This window comes from Lotus japonicus, chromosome 2 (assembly GCF_012489685.1).
Source record: "Lotus japonicus ecotype B-129 chromosome 2, LjGifu_v1.2".
In the NCBI taxonomy this organism is placed as follows: domain Eukaryota; kingdom Viridiplantae; phylum Streptophyta; class Magnoliopsida; order Fabales; family Fabaceae; genus Lotus; species Lotus japonicus.
This window is the reverse complement of record NC_080042.1, coordinates 52,769,418-52,789,033: the sequence shown is the minus strand read 5'-3', so window position 1 is coordinate 52,789,033 and position 19,616 is coordinate 52,769,418. Positions and strand designations below refer to the sequence as shown.

The 19,616-nt window shown below is 35.2% G+C and overlaps 1 protein-coding gene across 1 annotated transcript; it reads right to left on the bottom strand.

The window, feature by feature from the left end:
* Positions 1–12,057: 12,057 nt before the first annotated feature.
* Positions 12,058–18,375, bottom strand: LOC130736612 (uncharacterized). Its single transcript, XM_057588424.1, has 3 exons — positions 18,165–18,375; positions 16,623–17,534; positions 12,058–16,244 (listed from the first exon to the last, which is right to left on the bottom strand). The coding sequence occupies exons 1-3, from the start codon at positions 18,373–18,375 to the stop codon at positions 12,058–12,060; spliced, it is 5,310 nt and encodes a 1,769-aa protein (XP_057444407.1).
* Between the last annotated feature and the right edge of the window lie 1,241 nt (positions 18,376–19,616).

The window sequence follows — 19,616 nt, the reverse complement described above, 5'->3', positions numbered from 1 at the left end:
ATCAGTTTTTTAGATCTTCAATCTTCTTTAAGCCTTAAACTACGAGTATAAATACCCCTTTGTTCCATACTATTTTTTGTGGTTTTCTTACCTTTATTTTGCTTCTTATTTGGTTTAAACTAGATCAATCATTGACCCTTCAAGCTTGATCAAGCTTCCAAATGGTGAATGTTCTTCCATGTATTTTCTGATTTTCCCTTATATTTTATCATTTTTTTATGTTTTCTCATTTTTTAAAAAAGTGAGTGGGTCTACAAAGGCTTAAGCTTCTAATTTCGAATATTATCGTTTGGTTTTTCTTAATTTCAGGTTCCAATTGTGCGAGTGGAGAAGAAGACAAATGAGTGTGTTATGAGGAAACAAGCAAAGCGAGGCAATTGTGTAAAGAAATAACTATTATGTTTGTATTTTTTCCTTTAAAATGTAGTTTTCCTTAAACATTCATGCTTGAATTTACAAATTGCTATTTTGTTGGGAAAGGACTCAACTTACACCTTTTTTAGCATTTTGTTGGACGAGGACTCAACTTGCACCATTTTTTGCATGGGTTTGAAACACAAAAATAAGAATTTGTGTTTGCAATTTGGTTTAAATAACCAAGATGAAAGATTCTTGCTTCCATAGTTGAACAACTTGGAGCCATAGTTGAACAACTTGGAAGGCAAACTGTATTGACTAGGAAAATGCACCATTGAAGGGTAGTTGTTGCAACAATAATGATACGTGTGATGAGGATTATCAAGCTTCCAAATCATGATTGTTATCTTTACCTTATGTTGTATCTATTCCGGCTTTACTCTTCTTATACTTTTTTTATCCTTAAAAATTAATATTATTTTGTCTCATCCATATATTCTTCTATACTTGACAAGAGTTTGAGTTAAAATATTTCAAATGATTTGTTCTATCGGTACCAGAAAAGAAGGAGGGATATCCAACTTTAATAGAGACACATACATCTTTAGAGGCGTGAGTTGAAGAAAAATGAAAGAGACAGCGGTTAAAGAACCCAAACTTGCTCATCAAGGTTTTGTAAGTTCCTTGAAATCATTATGTTCTTGCATCGACTTAAATTACTCCAAACCAATGTTAAATCTAGAAAATTTACTTAAATTTGATAGAAGAATGTTCAAATTCATTGGTACATTACTTATTTTTATTTATATTATTAGTAAATTATAACAGTAAAAGTTTGTGCATAATAATATATTTATTAACATAATAAAAGTTTAAGACTAAAATTGATAACATAATGGGTTGAAGAATATTATAGAGATGTTGATGGAAACTTTTATATGTTAATAGTACAAAAAATAATAGCAGACCAAGACATATAAATATAAATAATACTTTTCATATCTTTTTTTGTTACATCGGAAAATAAACAACAACAAGAACAACTACAAAACAGCCAAACGATCCCTCATAATGAGGTTCAAGCTCCATAGGCGGAGTATCAAGCAGATAAAAAGGCAGTTCTGGGTTCGAAGCTCCTCTTTTGGCTAACCAGTCGGCAGGCATGTTACAATCACGGCTGAAGGCACTCAAAGAGACTCTCCACTTAGTGTCATGTAATTTGAAACAATATCATTTATGGAATTGGGTGAAACTTACAATTGGATAGTAAAGAGGCATAAGTTATAAAGTTGAAGTTCATTGAATAAATTTTTAGCAGTCATAAAATGTGAATTCCTAAAGTTTCATTCTATATTAGCAATTATAATAATTAATGTCATGAATAAATATTATTTATGACACTCACACACTTTGTTTACTGTTGTGAGACCCTGAATTAAATAACTAGATTATTTATTTATATTCGTTATGTAAATTAATTGTGTGTTTATATTCTATTATTTTTAAGTTAACCCTTTCTGTTTGCTACTTGTTGTTTGGGCGCTTGACGCTATTAGGCGATGGAGAATCTTAGATGGAGCTTGACCTTCGTACGAGTCGGAGAGGAGAACTTTAAGAACTGTGGAAGACTTGAAGAATAGAGTTGGGTGTAGAGTTAGAGCCTTGAATTAGAGAGCTAACCATTATTGGTTTAAGCTTGCATAACGATTTTAGAAATTTATATTTGGGGTTTCGGGTACCCGCCTTGTTCAAGGCTTGATGTAAATCCCATTGTAGTTGGGAGTATGCATGACATGTTTTGGAAATACATTTGAAAAGAAAAAATAATACTCGTGTTTATGTATCATTTTGGAAAACATTGCATATTTACTTCAATAGGTTACTAAAGTGACACCCGAAATTCGGGGCGTTACATTGTGGTATCAGAGCTTTGGTTGAGAAACCAGAGCTTGTTGGGGAATAGGTTTTCTGTGCTAGGTTGTTTGAACTTTGTAATTGATCGGCTGGGTGTTGATCGATTGACAGAGTGTTACGATATAGATTATATGATTAATTGTTTATTTTGTCTACTAGATGTTTCTTGCTTGTTGTTGTTGTCTTGAGCACTAACCCTTTAACTTCTGACTAGATGGTTAGTACCTCCACCAAAATATTAACTATACTTGTTGTTTGCGTGCTTTGTTATACAGTAATCCAGGTAGAGACTATATGTTATTGAACAGGAAAATGGGTATGCATTAGGCACGCTCCTTTGACTGTTGTTTGTGTTATGATTAGGACAGTTGTATAGGGTTTAGAGAAGTGCTAAACCTAGGAGTTGTTTTGTGCGGATATGTTAGTAAGGAGAGATAGAAGCTAAGGATGAACCCTAATGAGATGTGATATGAATTCCAAGAATTAAGGTTGTACTTCTTCTAGATGAAGTTGTTAGAAATTGAGTAGATTAAGAGATGATCTTAATTTAGATGTGACCACTTGATGAGATAGACTCATTGGCCTTACTAGTGAGTTTTTCTGAATTTTCATCCGCAAGATATTGAGCCTGATCAACTTAATATTGAGGGGTTGATATTTGGAATCACAACTGGCTTGGACTATGATAGGAGTATTGATTGTATTTGTTCGATGATTAGTCGAGTTGGTAGGTAAGTTTATGTTAAGCACTTGATTGTAGAGGATTAAGATTTTAATCTTTGAAAATTGATGATTGTCGTATAGTCATTAATTAGTTAGTTCGCATGATTACTCTAAGTAGAGATAGATTAAGTCAAGAGATTCAATGTTAGAAAGTCTTAAGTGTTCTTTGAAAAGTTATGAAACCATAGGTTATGTGATTTCGTGCTAAATGCACTAAGAGGCTAGACTTGTTGGTTTACTACCTAGTTAGATCTTAGAGGAATAGGTGATGATCAAGCAATGATTTTTAATAGAACTTCATAGATGATGAGCCTCGAGTTGTGTAGAGTGTTAAGACTTGAGATAAGTTGTGATTTGATTTGTGACTAAGAGAAAGGTTGATTTGATGGTTAGAATGATGATAGTTCGGAAAGGAGATTACGTTGATGGATTGTTAGATTCTAAGAGGACAATTACTGAAGAGTTGTTGGTAAATGGACGTTAGTGTGGGATTCTTGGGCAGAAGAAACTTGTGACGAGATTAGAATGGTATTAGCATGATGTTTATGGTTGTGAATATTATGGTTGAGCCGTTAGTGTGAGAGCATGACGATACCTGTGAGGTCGTTCATGTAGTGATTGAGTTAGGTTTTGATCTTAATGCTTAGTACACTAGCATTAGCATGTTATCTAAGTCTATTTGAGGATGATTGATAGATATCCAGGTGTTGCTTTGGTCTGGTATGTCACCTTTAAGGTGAATTCGTTGTGACGTCTCCTAGGTTGGGATGCGTTCTGACACTACTTGTAGGTTGGAAGGAATGTGAGGGAATGATATTCCCGAGCTTTCTCCGACACCAAGTTTCGAGGACGAAACTTTCTTTTTGGGGGATAGTATTGTGAGACCCTGAATTAAATAACTAGATTATTTATTTATATTCGTTATGTAAATTAATTGTGTGTTTATATTCTATTATTTTTAAGTTAACCCTTTCTGTTTGCTACTTGTTGTTTGGGCGCTTAACGCTATTAAGCGATAGAGAATCTTTGATGGAGCTTGACCTTCGTACGAGTCGGAGAGGAGAACTTGAAGAACTGTGGAAGACTTGAAGAATAGAGTTGGGTGTAGAGTTAGAGCCTTGAATTAGAGAGCTAACCATTATTGGTTTAAGCTTGCATAACGATTTTAGAAATTTATATTTGGGGTTTCGGGTACTCGCCTTGTTCAAGGCTTGATGTAAATCACATTGTAGTTGGGAGTATGCATGACATGTTTTGGAAATACATTTGAAAAGAAAAAATAATACTCGTGTTTATGTATCATTTTGGAAAACATTGCATATTTACTTTAATAGGTTACTAAAGTGACACCCGAAATTCGGGGCGTTACAACTATAGTGTTAAGGTTGAATAAATGAGATATGCAAAAGAGTTGGAAAAATTAAAATTATAAGAGTAATATATAAAACTTGATTAAAAATAATTTAAATTAATAATTTTTAAAAAAATAATAGAATGAGTTACTATTTAAGGAAGAAATATCAGATATATAAATATGAATTAGACTTAGGTAAATGTTCAAATTGAAATAAATACAAATAGTTGATTTTTTAATAAAAAAAATCTTTGAATTTTAATTTTAATTATCCATTATTGAAATTTTAAACTAAAACCAATATAGAGTTAAATCTAAATTGAAAGAAAATTATTTAAACATCATTTACTCATAAAGCTAATGTTCATTATAAACATTACGGTTAAAAAATTAATTAAATTGAAATTGAAAGAAATCATTTAAATACAATTTAATCTATTTTTAGTTTGACTTAGTAATTGAATGAATAATTGAGGTTGTTATAATAATATTTGAGTGTTATTAATCATTTAATCTTCCACTAATGCCAAGTGATAAAATTTTCAAGCAATTTTTTATTATCTTTATAATAAACTTATACTAATTTGTTTTTCATTTTCTCTCTAGATTGAAATTATAATTTCTTCTGGGAGATGCGTAAAAAGGAGAAATTTGCATGACCTTTTGCATGACTTCCTACACTCTATTATTTTGTGTATTATTGTTTTGTACTAAAACATTATGGATGGCTAGAAGTTTTATGTCGGTTTTGATTTTCACCCTCCTCAAAGGGGATCCAAAAAGCAAAACCAGCCAAAAAATACCCTCTAAGATTCTGCAGACCCAACCAAAACCCAACCAGACGGTCAAAAAAATTATGCAAAACGGGATTTCCTAATGACTAATACTTGCTAGGTTACTTCTCATACAACAGCAGCATTGCATGCTCACATTGTAGTTTATTATTAATCTTTATCCTTTTTTTTATTTTACATGTTATTGGGCATTTAGTTCAAAAAAGGTGGATTAATAGAAGGTGAAAAGGATGGGAAGACAAATATGCATATAGATGTTGCAATACACGATTTGACGTGAGTCTTTTTCATACATTGATTGATTATATTAAATTTTTTAGACTCTCCTAAATCATTAGGTTTACTTTATTAAAATTAGAATGAAAATTGCGGAGGCAATCAACTGGTGTGTACACTTTGAGGCTTATACGGAGACCTGATGGTGGCGTACTTAAGCCAAGAAAATAACGAAGAAATTTTAGTTGTGATAGTTCATCTTTGTAAGATCAAAAACTTGGGATGCTGATGATGAAGTTCGAGATTGGGTACACAGTTGAAAGGAACCATGTTTCATGGAAGACTAGGAATTGAGCGTTAAGTAGCTTACGTGAAAGTTCTAAAGACCTTGCAACTGAGAGCAATTCAAGGTGCAATGATGAAAATACCAAGTGTACAAATTATTTTGGGATTTAGTCAGTCAAGGGCGTCAATTTGTTATAGGTAAGCTCTTCTTTTCTATGTGAGATTCATATACATACTCTATAGTAAAGTTATTTGGGTATCCAAGTAAAAATCTTTTCTTGGCTTAAAAAAACGCAAAACAAATCCGCTAGAAATCCAAGGTGCGTAAACTCCCAAGAACATCCACTAAACACATCGGCTTCAGGCATAACAACACCGGTGTGAAGCAGATTCAACAATTCTTATATTCAAAATAAATTTTATTCTTTTAATTCATGATTCTTCTTTTAGTAAATCTATAAAAATAACTAAGAATATGAAAAAAAAAATGCACATTATAAACAAAAATGAATATCTCCATGTATTTCACGGGTCACAATACCAGGACTTGAATTAAAACTTCTCGAGTCAAAATCTGTTTATATTTTCCAAATTTTTTCTTCTTCTATTTTTGTGCTCAATCAACAATTATTCTATGTGAAAACTATTGTTACCTCAAAAAAAAATTTGAAATTACTTTCTTTTTGGGTAAGACGTCTTTCTTTTAAGGAAATCATGTTCGAGTCGAGAACATCCATATCACTGTGAGGTTATATCTCTTAGGGGAAAGTTTCTTTCATTCCACATGAAACAAAAAATAAAAATCTATATGAAAATTACCTAAATGCACACCAAATTCACCTCACATAATTTGCCTAGCTTAAAACTCTCATGTATTGTCATTTTTTCTCTTTTTTTTATTCTCTTTTATTTCTTAGATTTCTTTTCATATGTTTATTGTTTGACATAAATAAGAATGAAAAGACACACACACAGACACAGAAATATATATAATAAATTATTTTCTGCAAGAGAAAAATAAACACATTTATCATGAAAAAAATACTTACAAACTAATATTTTCTTATATCCAAAATTAAATTTTATCATTTATTAATCGGCAAATTATCTTTGGCCACTGTTAAAAAGTACTACACACACCCTTATTAATACTAACCACCCTAATATGTAGCGGTAGTGAAAATGTAACACACTTTCAAGTGTGGTACACATTGGAGGATGATAATGGTAGGTGTGAGTGATATTAATATCAATGTCCATTATCTTTTAATACATATAACAACAATAACATGGATTTTAAAATTTTACGCAATAAAAAAAAATGAAAATCCCCCGTACATCGCACGGGTAAAAAATACTAGTTACAATAAATAATTAAATATAATAAAATGAGTAAACATGTAAAATACAGACACCTAGTGCTAACTAAAATCAAAAAATCCAAATTTAGGTTAAGAGTTGATGGTTGCTTTTAGAGATGACAATTTCCATTTGAAGATGGGGATCCCTGTGGGGACTGCATTGGATTCAATTTAAGGCGTGGCTTTGGTTGAAGGCCACGAATTCCTCTTTTGGAGCATCTATGTTTGAATGGATTGAAAATCCTTGGGTCTGCATTGAAATGCTGTAGTTCCTAATAGATGGTTATAATCATGAATTTCCGGATCTGGTTGGCTGTTTGCAGGGTGTAGCTCATACTAATTTCTCGTTGGGTGTGATTATTTAGCCTTAGATCTGCTATCTTGCCTTGCTGGATTAATCCTTTTTGTGAAGAATTGGAAGCTATATTTAACTCAGACAGCTTGGAGTGGAAATTGATGCTTTTGACTTAGGCTTGATTTATTTTTCCTACCGTTGGGGTTCTTGGAGCCCACCAATAGTCTTTTGTGGCTTTGTACTCTTTTTCCTTCCATGGCTTTTATCCCTAAGACGTTTTACCTTGGAAGGTTTTAATGAGACATTATCCCTTTAGACTATCCTTCAAGATCGCGGGGCCTTATTAGAAGCTGGGGTTGGCATCAATATATTTTGTATTCTTTCTCTTTATTTGTAATTATACCTTGTTCTTTTTTTCTGAACCTCCCTTTTGTATTGGGTTGAAGTACCACTTGTACTTCCATTCAATATATTATTCATGGCTTATCAAAAAAAAAAAACTTGGGGAATTTTTCACCATGGAGACGGGGATGGGGACGAAAATTCCTCCGTTAAGAATTTGGGGACGGAGATGAGGATCACTCTCCCTGCCCTGCGGAGTCTTCGCTCCGTATATATAAGTTAAAATATAATAACACACTTACAAATATTCAATTACTTACAATATAGACTTCACTTTTTGGATGAGTTAAATGCTCGAGATAATATTTTGGGTGTTGGAGTTCATATATTTTTATGAGTTGAATGTTATACTTTACGTTTCAAATTGTCTATTTTGTAGATTTCACACATTGTATGATGAATTTTATTTAAATTTTATCATATATTTATATTGAATTTGACGTAATTGCACTGTCACTTGTGGCATTTAAATTTATTGCATGCACAAACTTGTGTATTTTATGTACTTGATTTAAATTTTTAATGACATGTTAGAGATTCCTGTGGAGACGAGTGGGGAAATGGGGAACGGGGATGGGATGAAAATGTCCCCCACTGCGGGGAATGAGATGGGGGTGGAGGACAAAAAGGAGACGTGCGTGGGTGCCATCCCTAGTTGCTCTATCCATATAAATGTTATCTATATCATATTTCTTGCCGATGTGAGACTTCTAACCCACAATCTCACGTCCAGAGCTGGACATCTGGAACATGAAGTTTGCAGGATTGGACATCTGCAGGGTGACCTAAATATGGGAAGTCTCCCCCATCAAACGAATTTAAAATAGACTATGATACCGTAATAAATTTGGGAGGCTTAACTCAACCAAGAAACTAATTCATGAGTAGAGAGTTGTTATACCCTTAAAAAAACTTTCTATGTCATATTTCTAGGCAATGTGAAATTTCTAACACATACCCCCATTTGTTTTTCAAAATAACACTATAATTAAACATTTAGCTTCATTCTTATCTAAAACTTACATTTCACTCCAATCATAATTTAAAAATAAAATAAAATCAGTTTCATTTTTTTTTCTCAACTATATAGACACTTCACCTTACTTACCTTTAACAACATTCAAAAGATGCTAACACATTTTTATTTAAGTCAAAGTTAATTAATTTAAATACAAGCAAAAATATAACAAAAAATTCTTGCAAATGTTTATAAATATCTTAAACTTAGATAAGAATAAAATAATTATATTTTATATTTATTTTTCATTATGGTAAAAATATTTCTAAGATATAGTAAACTTTGTTTATTAATTACAAATAAAATATATTAAAAATAAAATAGCTTCAAGTAAAGTACAGCCAAAGTATTTATTAAATATCTTAATTTTTTCATATAAAATAAAATAACTAAATTTATATTTACTAAGGTAAAAATATTTTTTAGATTATTAACTTGTTTGTCATTTTAAATAAAATATTAATAAAGAAAAATAGATTCAAATAAAATATAGCAAGATCTTTGTGTTTTGTGGCTGTTTTGTTGGTGTGTTTGTTTGTTTTAGGTTATTAGGGCTTGGTTTTCTGCTGGTGTTTTTGGGGCTTTTATATTGTGTTTCTGGTTTTGACGGGTAAGCAGTTACTCTTTAGATTTATGGCATTGTTTTTTTCTTTTTCTTTTCTTTAGAGGTGGTCGATTGATGTACTCTTTCCTATTCCCCATCTATCTATCTATCTATCTATCTATCTATCTATACTATATATAAAAGCAAAGTTTCTGCAGCCTTGAGGGCAATTTGGTACTTCAATATTTTATTGTACTATACTTAAAATTTTAATATGGTTATTTTGGTAAAAATACTAATTATTTCTCCTTGATTCAATCATAGCCGCTAGTTCCTTTTTACAATCTTCCTATCTTTTTGGCTTCTCAAACGTATCCGCTCGCTCTTTTCGTTTTCTCCATTCTCTTTCGCACGGTTTGGTTTCAGTTCTGTTTTCGCCTTCAATTTATTCTCTGCCTCCTACCTCATTTTGTTCCTCTGTTGCTGTTGTTCACTAGATTTGGGTCTGCCGCCGATGATGACCGCTGCTTCCGCCTTGGATTTGTGGCTTCACCGCTGCGGTGCGCCTTGGCTGGGTTCATCATGGTGTTAGGTTTCTTAATCAGCAGCTCTTTGATTGTTCTTCTTTCTATATTTCATTTGTTCATCTCAATCAACCTTATTATGTGATTTTGGGTCTCATCTTCTCTTTCATTTTTAATTTACTTGCAGTTCTGCTATGAAGAGGACGAATTTGAGGGACTTGATTCATTTGAACTGACGCCTATGCTCGCATTTTTGGGGCTAGAAATGAATTGATGTTTATTGTAAGAATCGTTTTCTTTTTTCTTCCTTTCATCTTTTCAGTTCGCCATTCTGATTTCACCATATCTCTTCTTCAGTTCTTATCAATCATTATCTTCTACTCCGGTAAGAACCCTTATCAAAGTTTGTTCTGTTCTCACTACCTTTTCTTCTTTGCAGATATTTTGTCTGTAATCGCATCTGTTTGCTGCTTGGTATTCTGTAAATGCTTCTCCTGGATTATCCCATTTGCATTGTTTTGGATTCTCTCTAATTCTACATGCTTGGAAGAACAAGTAGTTAATTTAGGTGTTGAATCTTATCTTGGTTTTTTCAATTGATACCATCATATTTTTCAACAGTGATGCGATTAGAGTAAATGAAACTCCTATACTTTATCATTTTTTTCTCATTATGCTTGCACATGCTCTTGACTTGCTTTCTGCTATGATTCCTATATTCATTAATATGCTTTCAGGAAATGTTAATATACATCATACAATAAGGCCTTAGTAGAGAGTGGAATGGAGGAAAGTGCTACCATGAATTTATGAGTCGTATCACTGCCAAGAATGGTTATTTATTTTCAAGTTAGAGGGAAGAAAAATAGGAATCACACATGTTGTTGGATTTTTATTTTGGTTTTGACATTCATATTAAGCATATGCATGATGCCTCCGAATTCTAACATAGTGATGAAGCTAATGAATGAAAGATTAAAATAAGTACATGATAGTGATAGTAGCTTCTTGGTTTTAATTGAATATGTTTTGTTTATTTTTATTTTTGCAATTCCAAGGATCAAGTCTCAAATCTGAATGCTAACCTGACAGTTGTAAGGTTTTGGATTCTCTGATTCTTCATGCTTGGTAGAATGAGTAGGAAATTAAGGTGGTGAATCTTATCTTGGAGTCTTAAATTGATGTCACAACCAGCCATATTTTTCAACAGTGTGATTCAAGTGGATCATCTTATCCAAACTAAAGACATGTTCTCAGGAACGAACAAAGTAGGAGAAACGAAGAAGATAAATGAGAGTGGATCATACTTCTTTTTACTTTTTTTTCACCTTTTCTATTTATTTCCTCTTTCACTCCCATTCCATGTTATGTTATTTTTTTGGCCTTCTTTAGAGTTTTGTTTTTCAGCCCCTATGCATTCCCAAGACTATTCACAAGTACAATGATTATAAGGATGTTGATTTTCCTATTTACTGATTATATGAATAAGAATTATGTGAACACAGAGAGAATACTGGGACAAATAAATGCTAAAATGAGTGAGAATTATGCTAATAAGAATTATGTTGGTTTTCACATTAGTCAAGTAAGCTTTATCTCTTTTTCTTCTTATGTATTTGTCTTTGTTCTACTACTACATGCAAAATTATTAACTTTGCAGATTTTGAGTAAATCCTAATATTTTGATTATGATTACTTCCTAACTGCACATACTTTGGGTTTGTGACTGAAGAAACTGATTTAAATAGATATATGTGCTGTCATGCTCCCACTGCATGCAAGTACAAGGCTGGAAAAAACTGATGAGTACTTACTTCATTTGGTGAGTTTTATTTCCACTTGGTGGCTCTTTCACATATTTTGTGGATTTACGGTAGTTTCTATTTAATTCAATTAGCCAACCGATGGTCACAACATCCTTACTATTTGGCTGAACTTTTTTTTGCAGTGTTTGTGCAGCTATACTCCCTACTTCGACCAGCTGTTGACATAGCATAAATATTTCTGATAAGATAGGGGAATAGAATAATGGATAATTATTATTGATACTGCAGAGATGAAGAATCTCTACTGGAAATAATACAATACAGCAGGAGTTCGAGAGCCTGTTCTCTCCATACTACCACACACTTATAATTTCCTGGACCACCATCTAATAGGCTACATCTATTATTTATACAACTGCATAGTGCAGTTTCTATTTTGAATTCAAACTGACATACACACATAATAACTGCTAACTCCTAATAACTACAGACTGGTAACTGCCCCTATCCATCTGTCAAATTCGTATTTCCCCTCTCTCCTTGCTGTTTTGGCTGCTCAGCAGTCTCCATGGCCACAGTAGAGGCTGCGCCACCCCCCATGGTGGTTCCAGACCTGAAATTCTTCTTTTTCCGGCGATAAACTTGGATCAAAGGAGGTTTAATCTTATCAATACCCCCCCCTTGAAGATTCACCTTGTCCTCAAGGTGAAAGTCTGGAAAGGCTTCATGAATGCGGGCCACCGACTTCCAACTATTCTCACAAGAAGGAAGATTCTGCCAGGAAATCAGAACCTCAACATTACCAGGAGAATCTTCACGAACATTGAGAACCGATTCGGGATAAACTTGCAACTCGTGATCTTCAGATAGCATTGGAGGCAAGGGCTGAGATTGAAACGAATCACCAATGGCTTTCTTAAGAAGAGAGACATGGAACACCGGATGAATTCTGCTATGGGAAGGAAGGTCTAATTTATAAGCTACAGCTCCAACTTTGGTTAACACTTGGAATGGCCCATAGAATCGTGGACTGAGTTTCTGATTAACTCGTTGAGCCAAAGATCGCCTTCTATAAGGCTGCAACTTCAAGAAGACCCAATCGCCAGCTTCAAATTCCACTTGTCTTCTATGTTTGTTGGCATATGTACGCATGATATCCTGAGACTTAAGCAAGTTGTCCCGCAAATCTGCCAACAATTCGTCCCGGTCCTTAGAAAGTTTATTAACCTCATCTAACTTGGAAGGAATGGTCGAACCTTTGAAAAGAAGAGGAGGATCCTGCCCATACAAGGCTTGAAAAGGTGACATTTTGCTGGAAGCATTATAATTAGTATTAAACCAGAATTCAGCCCATGGAAGACAAGAAACCCATTTTTTGGGTTTGGAACCAGTAAGACAGCGCAAGTACACCTCCAAGCACCGGTTGACAACTTCGGTTTGGCCATCAGTTTGGGGATGATAAGCAGAACTAAATTTCAATTGAGTACCTGCTGCTCGGAAAAGTGCCTTCCAAAAATTGCTCAAGAAAAGGGGATCTCGATCAGATACAATGGAGGAAGGAAAACCATGTAGCCTGACAATTTCTTGAAGGAATACAGCAGCAACCTCAGTAGCTGTATAGGGATGACCCAAGGCCAAGAAATGTGCATATTTTGTAAGACGATCAACTACTACCAGAATGGTGTCTTTCCCCATGGATTTAGGTAAACCAGTGACAAAATCCATGGAAATATCTGTCCAAACTTGAGTAGGAACGGGTAAAGGTTGCAATAAGCCTGCCGGAGTTAAATTATCACTTTTGTTCCTTTGGCAAACATCGCAAGCAACCACATAGTTCTTGATGTCAGATTTCATGCCGTCCCAATAAACCAAGTTGGCTACCCTTTTGTATGTTCTGAAGATTCCGGAATGCCCTCCCATCAATGAAGAATGAAACTCTTTCAAGATGACTGGTATACGGGAGGAAGTCTTGGATAAAACCAATCTACCTTTAAAGAATAGTTTCTGATCACGCAAGACATAACCGGAATGAGAAGTAGGGTCCAGAATCAAGTCTTGAATAATTTTCTGCAACTTGTCATCTTTATTGACTTCTTCCACCCATTCTTCAAAATCATGAATTTGTAAGATAGAAATGGCGCAATAAGAACTCCGCCGGGATAAGGCATCAGCAGCAGAATTGTCTTTACCCGGTTTGTACTGAATATCAAAGTCAAACCCAGCCAACTTAGAAACCCACTTGAATTGTTCTTCACCTAACATGCGTTGATCTGCCAAAAACTTCAAACTTTTCTGATCAGTTCGGATTATAAAATGATGACCCAACAAGTAATGGCGCCATTTTTGGACAGCTTTGACAACCGCCATCAGTTCGCGATCATAGACTGATTTCCTTTGATTCCGATCAGATAAAGTTGTACTCCAAAAAGCCAAAGGGCGACCTTCCTGCAATAAAACAGCACCCAAACCTGTACCTGAAGCGTCAGTCTCTAAAACAAAAGGCTTGGTAAAATCAGGAACAGCCAGCATAGGAAGAGTAGTCATGGCATTCTTTAATTGTTCAAAAGCAGCATGAGCATCAGAACTCCATTGAAAAGCATCTTTCTTCAATAAATTAGTCAAAGGTTTCGCAATCTTCCCATAATTCTGTACAAAACGGCGGTAATAACCTGTTAGTCCAAGAAAACCCCTTAAACTTTTGATGTCCTTGGGAGTAGGCCACAACCACATAGCCTGTAATTTCTTTGGATCAGCAGAAACTCCACCTGCAGAAATGATGTGACCCAAATACTCCAAAGTCTCTTGGCCAAAAGTGCATTTCTTCCCATTGACTTTCAAATCATGTTGTTGTAATAGAGATAAAACAGTGTGCAAATGTTGGATATGATCTTCCATGGAGAGGCTATAGATCAAAATATCATCGAAGAAAACTAATACAAACTTGCGGAGAAGGGGCCTCAAAACTTCATTCATTAAAGATTGAAAAGAAGAGGGTGCATTAGTGAGACCAAAAGGAAGTACCAGAAATTCGTAATGACCTTCATGAGTTCTGAATGCAGTTTTTTCAATGTCACCTTCCTTCATTCTGATTTGGTGATAACCGGAACGCAAATCCAGCTTTGAAAAGATCCGTGCCCCTCCTATTTCATCCAACAATTCATCAATGACTGGAATTGGAAATTTGTCTGGCACGGTGATCTTGTTTAAAGCCTGATAATCAACACAAAACCGCCAACTACCATCTTTCTTTCGAACCAGAATTATGGGGCTGGAGAAGGGACTTGTAGATGGACGAATAATGCCGGCATCTAACATTTCAGCAACCAATTTCTCAATTTCGTTTTTCTGGTAATGTGGATATCTATAAGGTCTTAAGTTAGGAATTTGCGCCCCTTCCTTGAGATGAATCGCATGATCTTGCCGACGGTGAGGTGGTAATCCTTCCGGCGGTTCAAAGATGGAAGGAAATTGGTGGAGAATGGAAACTAAATCTGCTGGAACATTAGCCCTCCAATCTGTTTCTGCTTGAATTTGTTGAAAATCAATGAGAAATCCCTCACCATGTTGCAAAGCCTTGAGTAAGGAATTTAAAGAAGCATCCTTCTTGCATAATTCAGGATCCCCTTGGAGTGACAACTTCTGGCCATTCATAGTAAACCGCAAAGTCAACTGTTCAAAGTTAGCTCTAATGTCACCAAGACTTGCTAACCATTCTAGGCCCAATACAATGTCCACTCCGCCAAGGCCAAACAAATAAAATTGTTGATTGACCGGCACATTGTGTAACAGCAAAGACATGTCCTTACAAACACCCTTGCATGGTATCTTATGACCATCCCCTACTTCAACTACATAAGATGGAGTATCCTCAACCTTCAAGTGCAATTCCTGTACTAACGCCTTGGAAATGAAATTATGAGTTGCTCCACAATCAACTAACACCACAACTTTGTGATCTTCAATAGTTCCCCAAACCTTGAAAGACCTTCTAGAAGTGAATCCAACAATACTATTCAAGGATAAATGTGGGACAGGTTCCGTTTCGGGGTGACAATCTGGATCATCTTCTGGTTCAGAATCGCCAGTCTCTTCCATCAGCATAACTCGAAATTGTTTGTTCTTGCACACATGGTTAGGCCCAAATTTTTCATCACAGCGAAAACATTCTCCTTTCCGGATCTTCTCCTGGTAATCAGCATCAGAAAGTCTACGGTAATTACCCGGTCGATTTCTTTGAAATGGTTTTTCCACAGAGACACTACCAGAATAAGATGAAGATGGTGTGTAACTTTTGCCTCCACTCTTCTGTGTAGTATCAACTGTGACAGTTCGAGAAATTGATGGTGACTTATAAGAATTACTGAACCTTGAACCAGAAGTTGAATTTGGATGAACCTTACTAACTGCAAGATTTTTCTGCTCAATCATTAAAACCTTTTGGACCATGATGGATAAGGTTGTTGGTTCATAAAGTTTAATTTCTGCACCTATGTCCTCCTTCAAACCATTCACAAAGATATCCATTAAGTGTGTTTCATCAATGTCTTTCAACATGCCGGCAAATTTCTCAAATTGTTCCACAAATTCCGCCACCGAATCTTCTTGCTTAAGGGCTAGTAAAGCAGCAAAGGGATTGAGAGTACTTGAAACTTGGAACCTCTTCAGAATTGCCAACTTAAAAGTGTCCCAGTCTGCGTGAGGATGACAACCTTCCCACCATTGAAACCATGACAGAGCTTTTCCATCCAGTGAACCGAATTTATTACAGAATATTTATGGAAGTACTGGTGTTCGAGAGCCAGTTCTCCCTACAAATTCTGGAATTTTGAGAGTCCAGTCTCTCCTTATGACAACCACCCAATTTCTGAATGTCTAAACTAACAGCCACAACTCCTATTTATAACTAGAAATTTAATAACCACCCCTAGGCAGTTTTGATAGAACATAACTAACATAAACTGATGTAAATAACTAACCCAATAACTACCCCAACAAATAATCAAATAATAACTTTCTAACTGCTACTGTTCACGAGCACTGTTCATGCGCACTGTTCATCCTATCAATACCCCGCCCTAAAAGATCCACCTTGTCCTCAAGGTGGGAAGTAGGCAATGCTCCTTCAATGTAGGTTGGCTGCTCCAAATGTTCTGCAGTTTTAATCAGTACTTCTGGAGTTTGACTCTGAAAAATACCTCCTCCTGGATCCCACTGTTTGAAGTTGGTCAAACCACTTAACGCAGCCCATTTTGTTCCTGTCTTCCCCTCTTTCAACAAGATCATCTCTGCAGATGCCAAGTGTTGCAGTCTGTTCAATGCCTGTGGTGGAAGATGCTTGATCCTTGAAAGACATTTGACCCACATACCATTCCTCTGTCTTGGCTCCCCTTCTTTATTCAGAGACTTGCGTCTCTTCATCGTCTTCGGTTGTTGATGGATCTTTCGATGCTTTCTCCACCGGGGTCCAAGACTCACTCCATCACCTCTTCTTACAACCTCTGCTTCAAGATTGGGTCTTTGCATCTCAAAGGTTAAGGATTTCTCCGCCTCTACTGTGGTCTCTATCATCTCTGATTTTGATTCTACTAAATGGCCTTCTCTTGCATTCTCCAAGACTTCATTTATCCTTGGGCTTTCTTCCTCTCTAGAATCTTTAACATATACTGGTATGTCAGGATCCATTTCTGGTTGGAATTTCTTCAGTAAAGCCTTCACAAAATCCCACCATTTTGCATTCTGGTTTCTTCTTTTCCAGAAATACCACCAGAAGAAAGCATCTCCCGTCAAAGCCATCTCAGCCTCCGAGAACTTCTTCTCTTCAGCCATTTCCATGGCCTCACAGTGCTGCTCCACTTTGATCAACCACCAGTAAGCCTCTTTACCATCAAAGGTTGGAAACGCCTTACCTTCCCTTTTCTTAATTGTTGTCTTCTTCTCCATTTCTTCACGATTCAATTGCACCACAGCACCTGGATGGTGCTCTGATACCAAAATGATAAGATAGGGGAATAGAATAATGGATAATTATTATTGATACTGCAGAGATGAAGAATCTCTACTGGAAATAATACAATACAGCAGGAGTTCGAGAGCCTGTTCTCTCCATACTACCACACACTTATAATTTCCTGGACCACCATCTAATAGGCTACATCTATTATTTATACAACTGCATAGTGCAGTTTCTATTTTGAATTCAAACTGACATACACACATAATAACTGCCAACTCCTAATAACTACAGACTGGTAACTGCCCCTATCCATCTGTCAAATTCGTATTTCCCCTCTCTCCTTGCTGTTTTGGCTGCTCAGCAGTCTCCATGGCCACAGTAGAGGCTGCGCCACCCCCCATGGTGGTTCCAGACCTGAAATTCTTCTTTTTCCGGCGATAAACTTGGATCAAAGGAGGTTTAATCTTATCAATTTCTTTGGCTCATAATGACCCTTTTTCACTTAATCTTTTTATTTTATTCTGAGGTTACCATTTACAACAATTTTCTCTTTCATAACTCCTTTTGTTTCCGTTTTTCTACAACCTGGAAGAGGGTTTAGTAAATAGTATTTGTGAAGAGGAAAGGTGACAATATTTAGAAGTGATCATTTATGTACTTATGGCATAATCTAGACCCATTTGATTGCATACTAGACCCATTTGAAGACAAGTTACAAGTAATTCTGATCTCATGTTAGACAGCTCCAAATCCACATTGACTAATTTTATTATCCAAACTGAAGTTGCTTTGCTTATTTCATTGATGCTGTATTGTTCATGACTATGAGCAGCCTCACTTGAGGAGCTTACAATGATAGATAATCTCATTTAGCTCAACTTCTTAATTATTTTCCTGTTGCATTAAATATCAGAGCAAATCAACAACTTTCTCCTTTCTGTTTTTCTTTTAATCTTTCCTCTGCATACACTCTTCAGATTTCACTGCCATATGATGGTTAAATGGTCAAGTTCTCAGTTAATGTTTTGGAAGTTAATAGTGTAACCTCTAAAATCTTTGAACTGAGTCTCATTGTTGATTGAACTTCATGGTTGTTTCTCTTATTTGGAGTTTTTGGCTTGATGATTTGATTTGTGTCAATTTGCCTTTTTTTTTTTAATTCTGGGTGAGGTTGGATTAACTCTTCCCGAGTAGTATTTGACAATTATACTACTTGCAGGTGCATTTGTTGGATGTTCATTTTAAGGCAATACTGTCATGAAAACTGACTTAGGGAAGGATGTAAACTGACTCTGGCAGTACTGTTCATTCTTTGGGTTATTATTCTATTAAATGTGTGGTTACTCTTGATATTTGTTTTTCTTATTCAGAAGCTACAAGAATGGATTTGTGTGGCATGATCTCTGCGAAGATGATAAATCTTTACCAGCCCATGGAAATAAGAATGTCCTCCAAGGCTCTGAGCTCTTTGACAAATCCAACTCAGTTAAAAAAATATCATTTATAAGTTGTTGTGGCCAGCTTCTTTTAGGAGTCATGGCCAAGCTTCGAGTGATTCAATTTGAATTGTGCAGTAGCTCAGCTGATAAAAACATAGGCATTTGGAAGATATAGGCTTTTGGAAGCTTTGTAAGTTCAAATCGTACTGCTGTACATATACTACCAATGTACAGGTCTGAGAATATAACCAAAAATAACAGTCAATAAACATAGGGTTCTTTGACTGGGAATATAGCACAAAATCGGAATCAGGTTTGCAATATACTGATGTACATATACTACCAATGTATCCCAAATGTGTATCCTGGAAGCTTAGAAGGGGACTTTTGATTATCTTAGATCCCAAGTGTGTATCCCTGACTCATGTTGAAATTAAAAAAATTGTTAATTCAATTTATGTCAGTATTTGAAATATTGATTTTATGACTTTGACAAAAAAATTAGAACCTGTCGTGACCGTTAAAATAATTATTATTACACTTAATAATAGTGGAAAGTTATTATTACTAATTAATAATAAATTATTTAAATAAGCAAGGCATTAATTGTTTTGGAAATTATGGGGTTTACACCAAAATTTAAATACTCTATAGTGCATAGTTATTAGGAA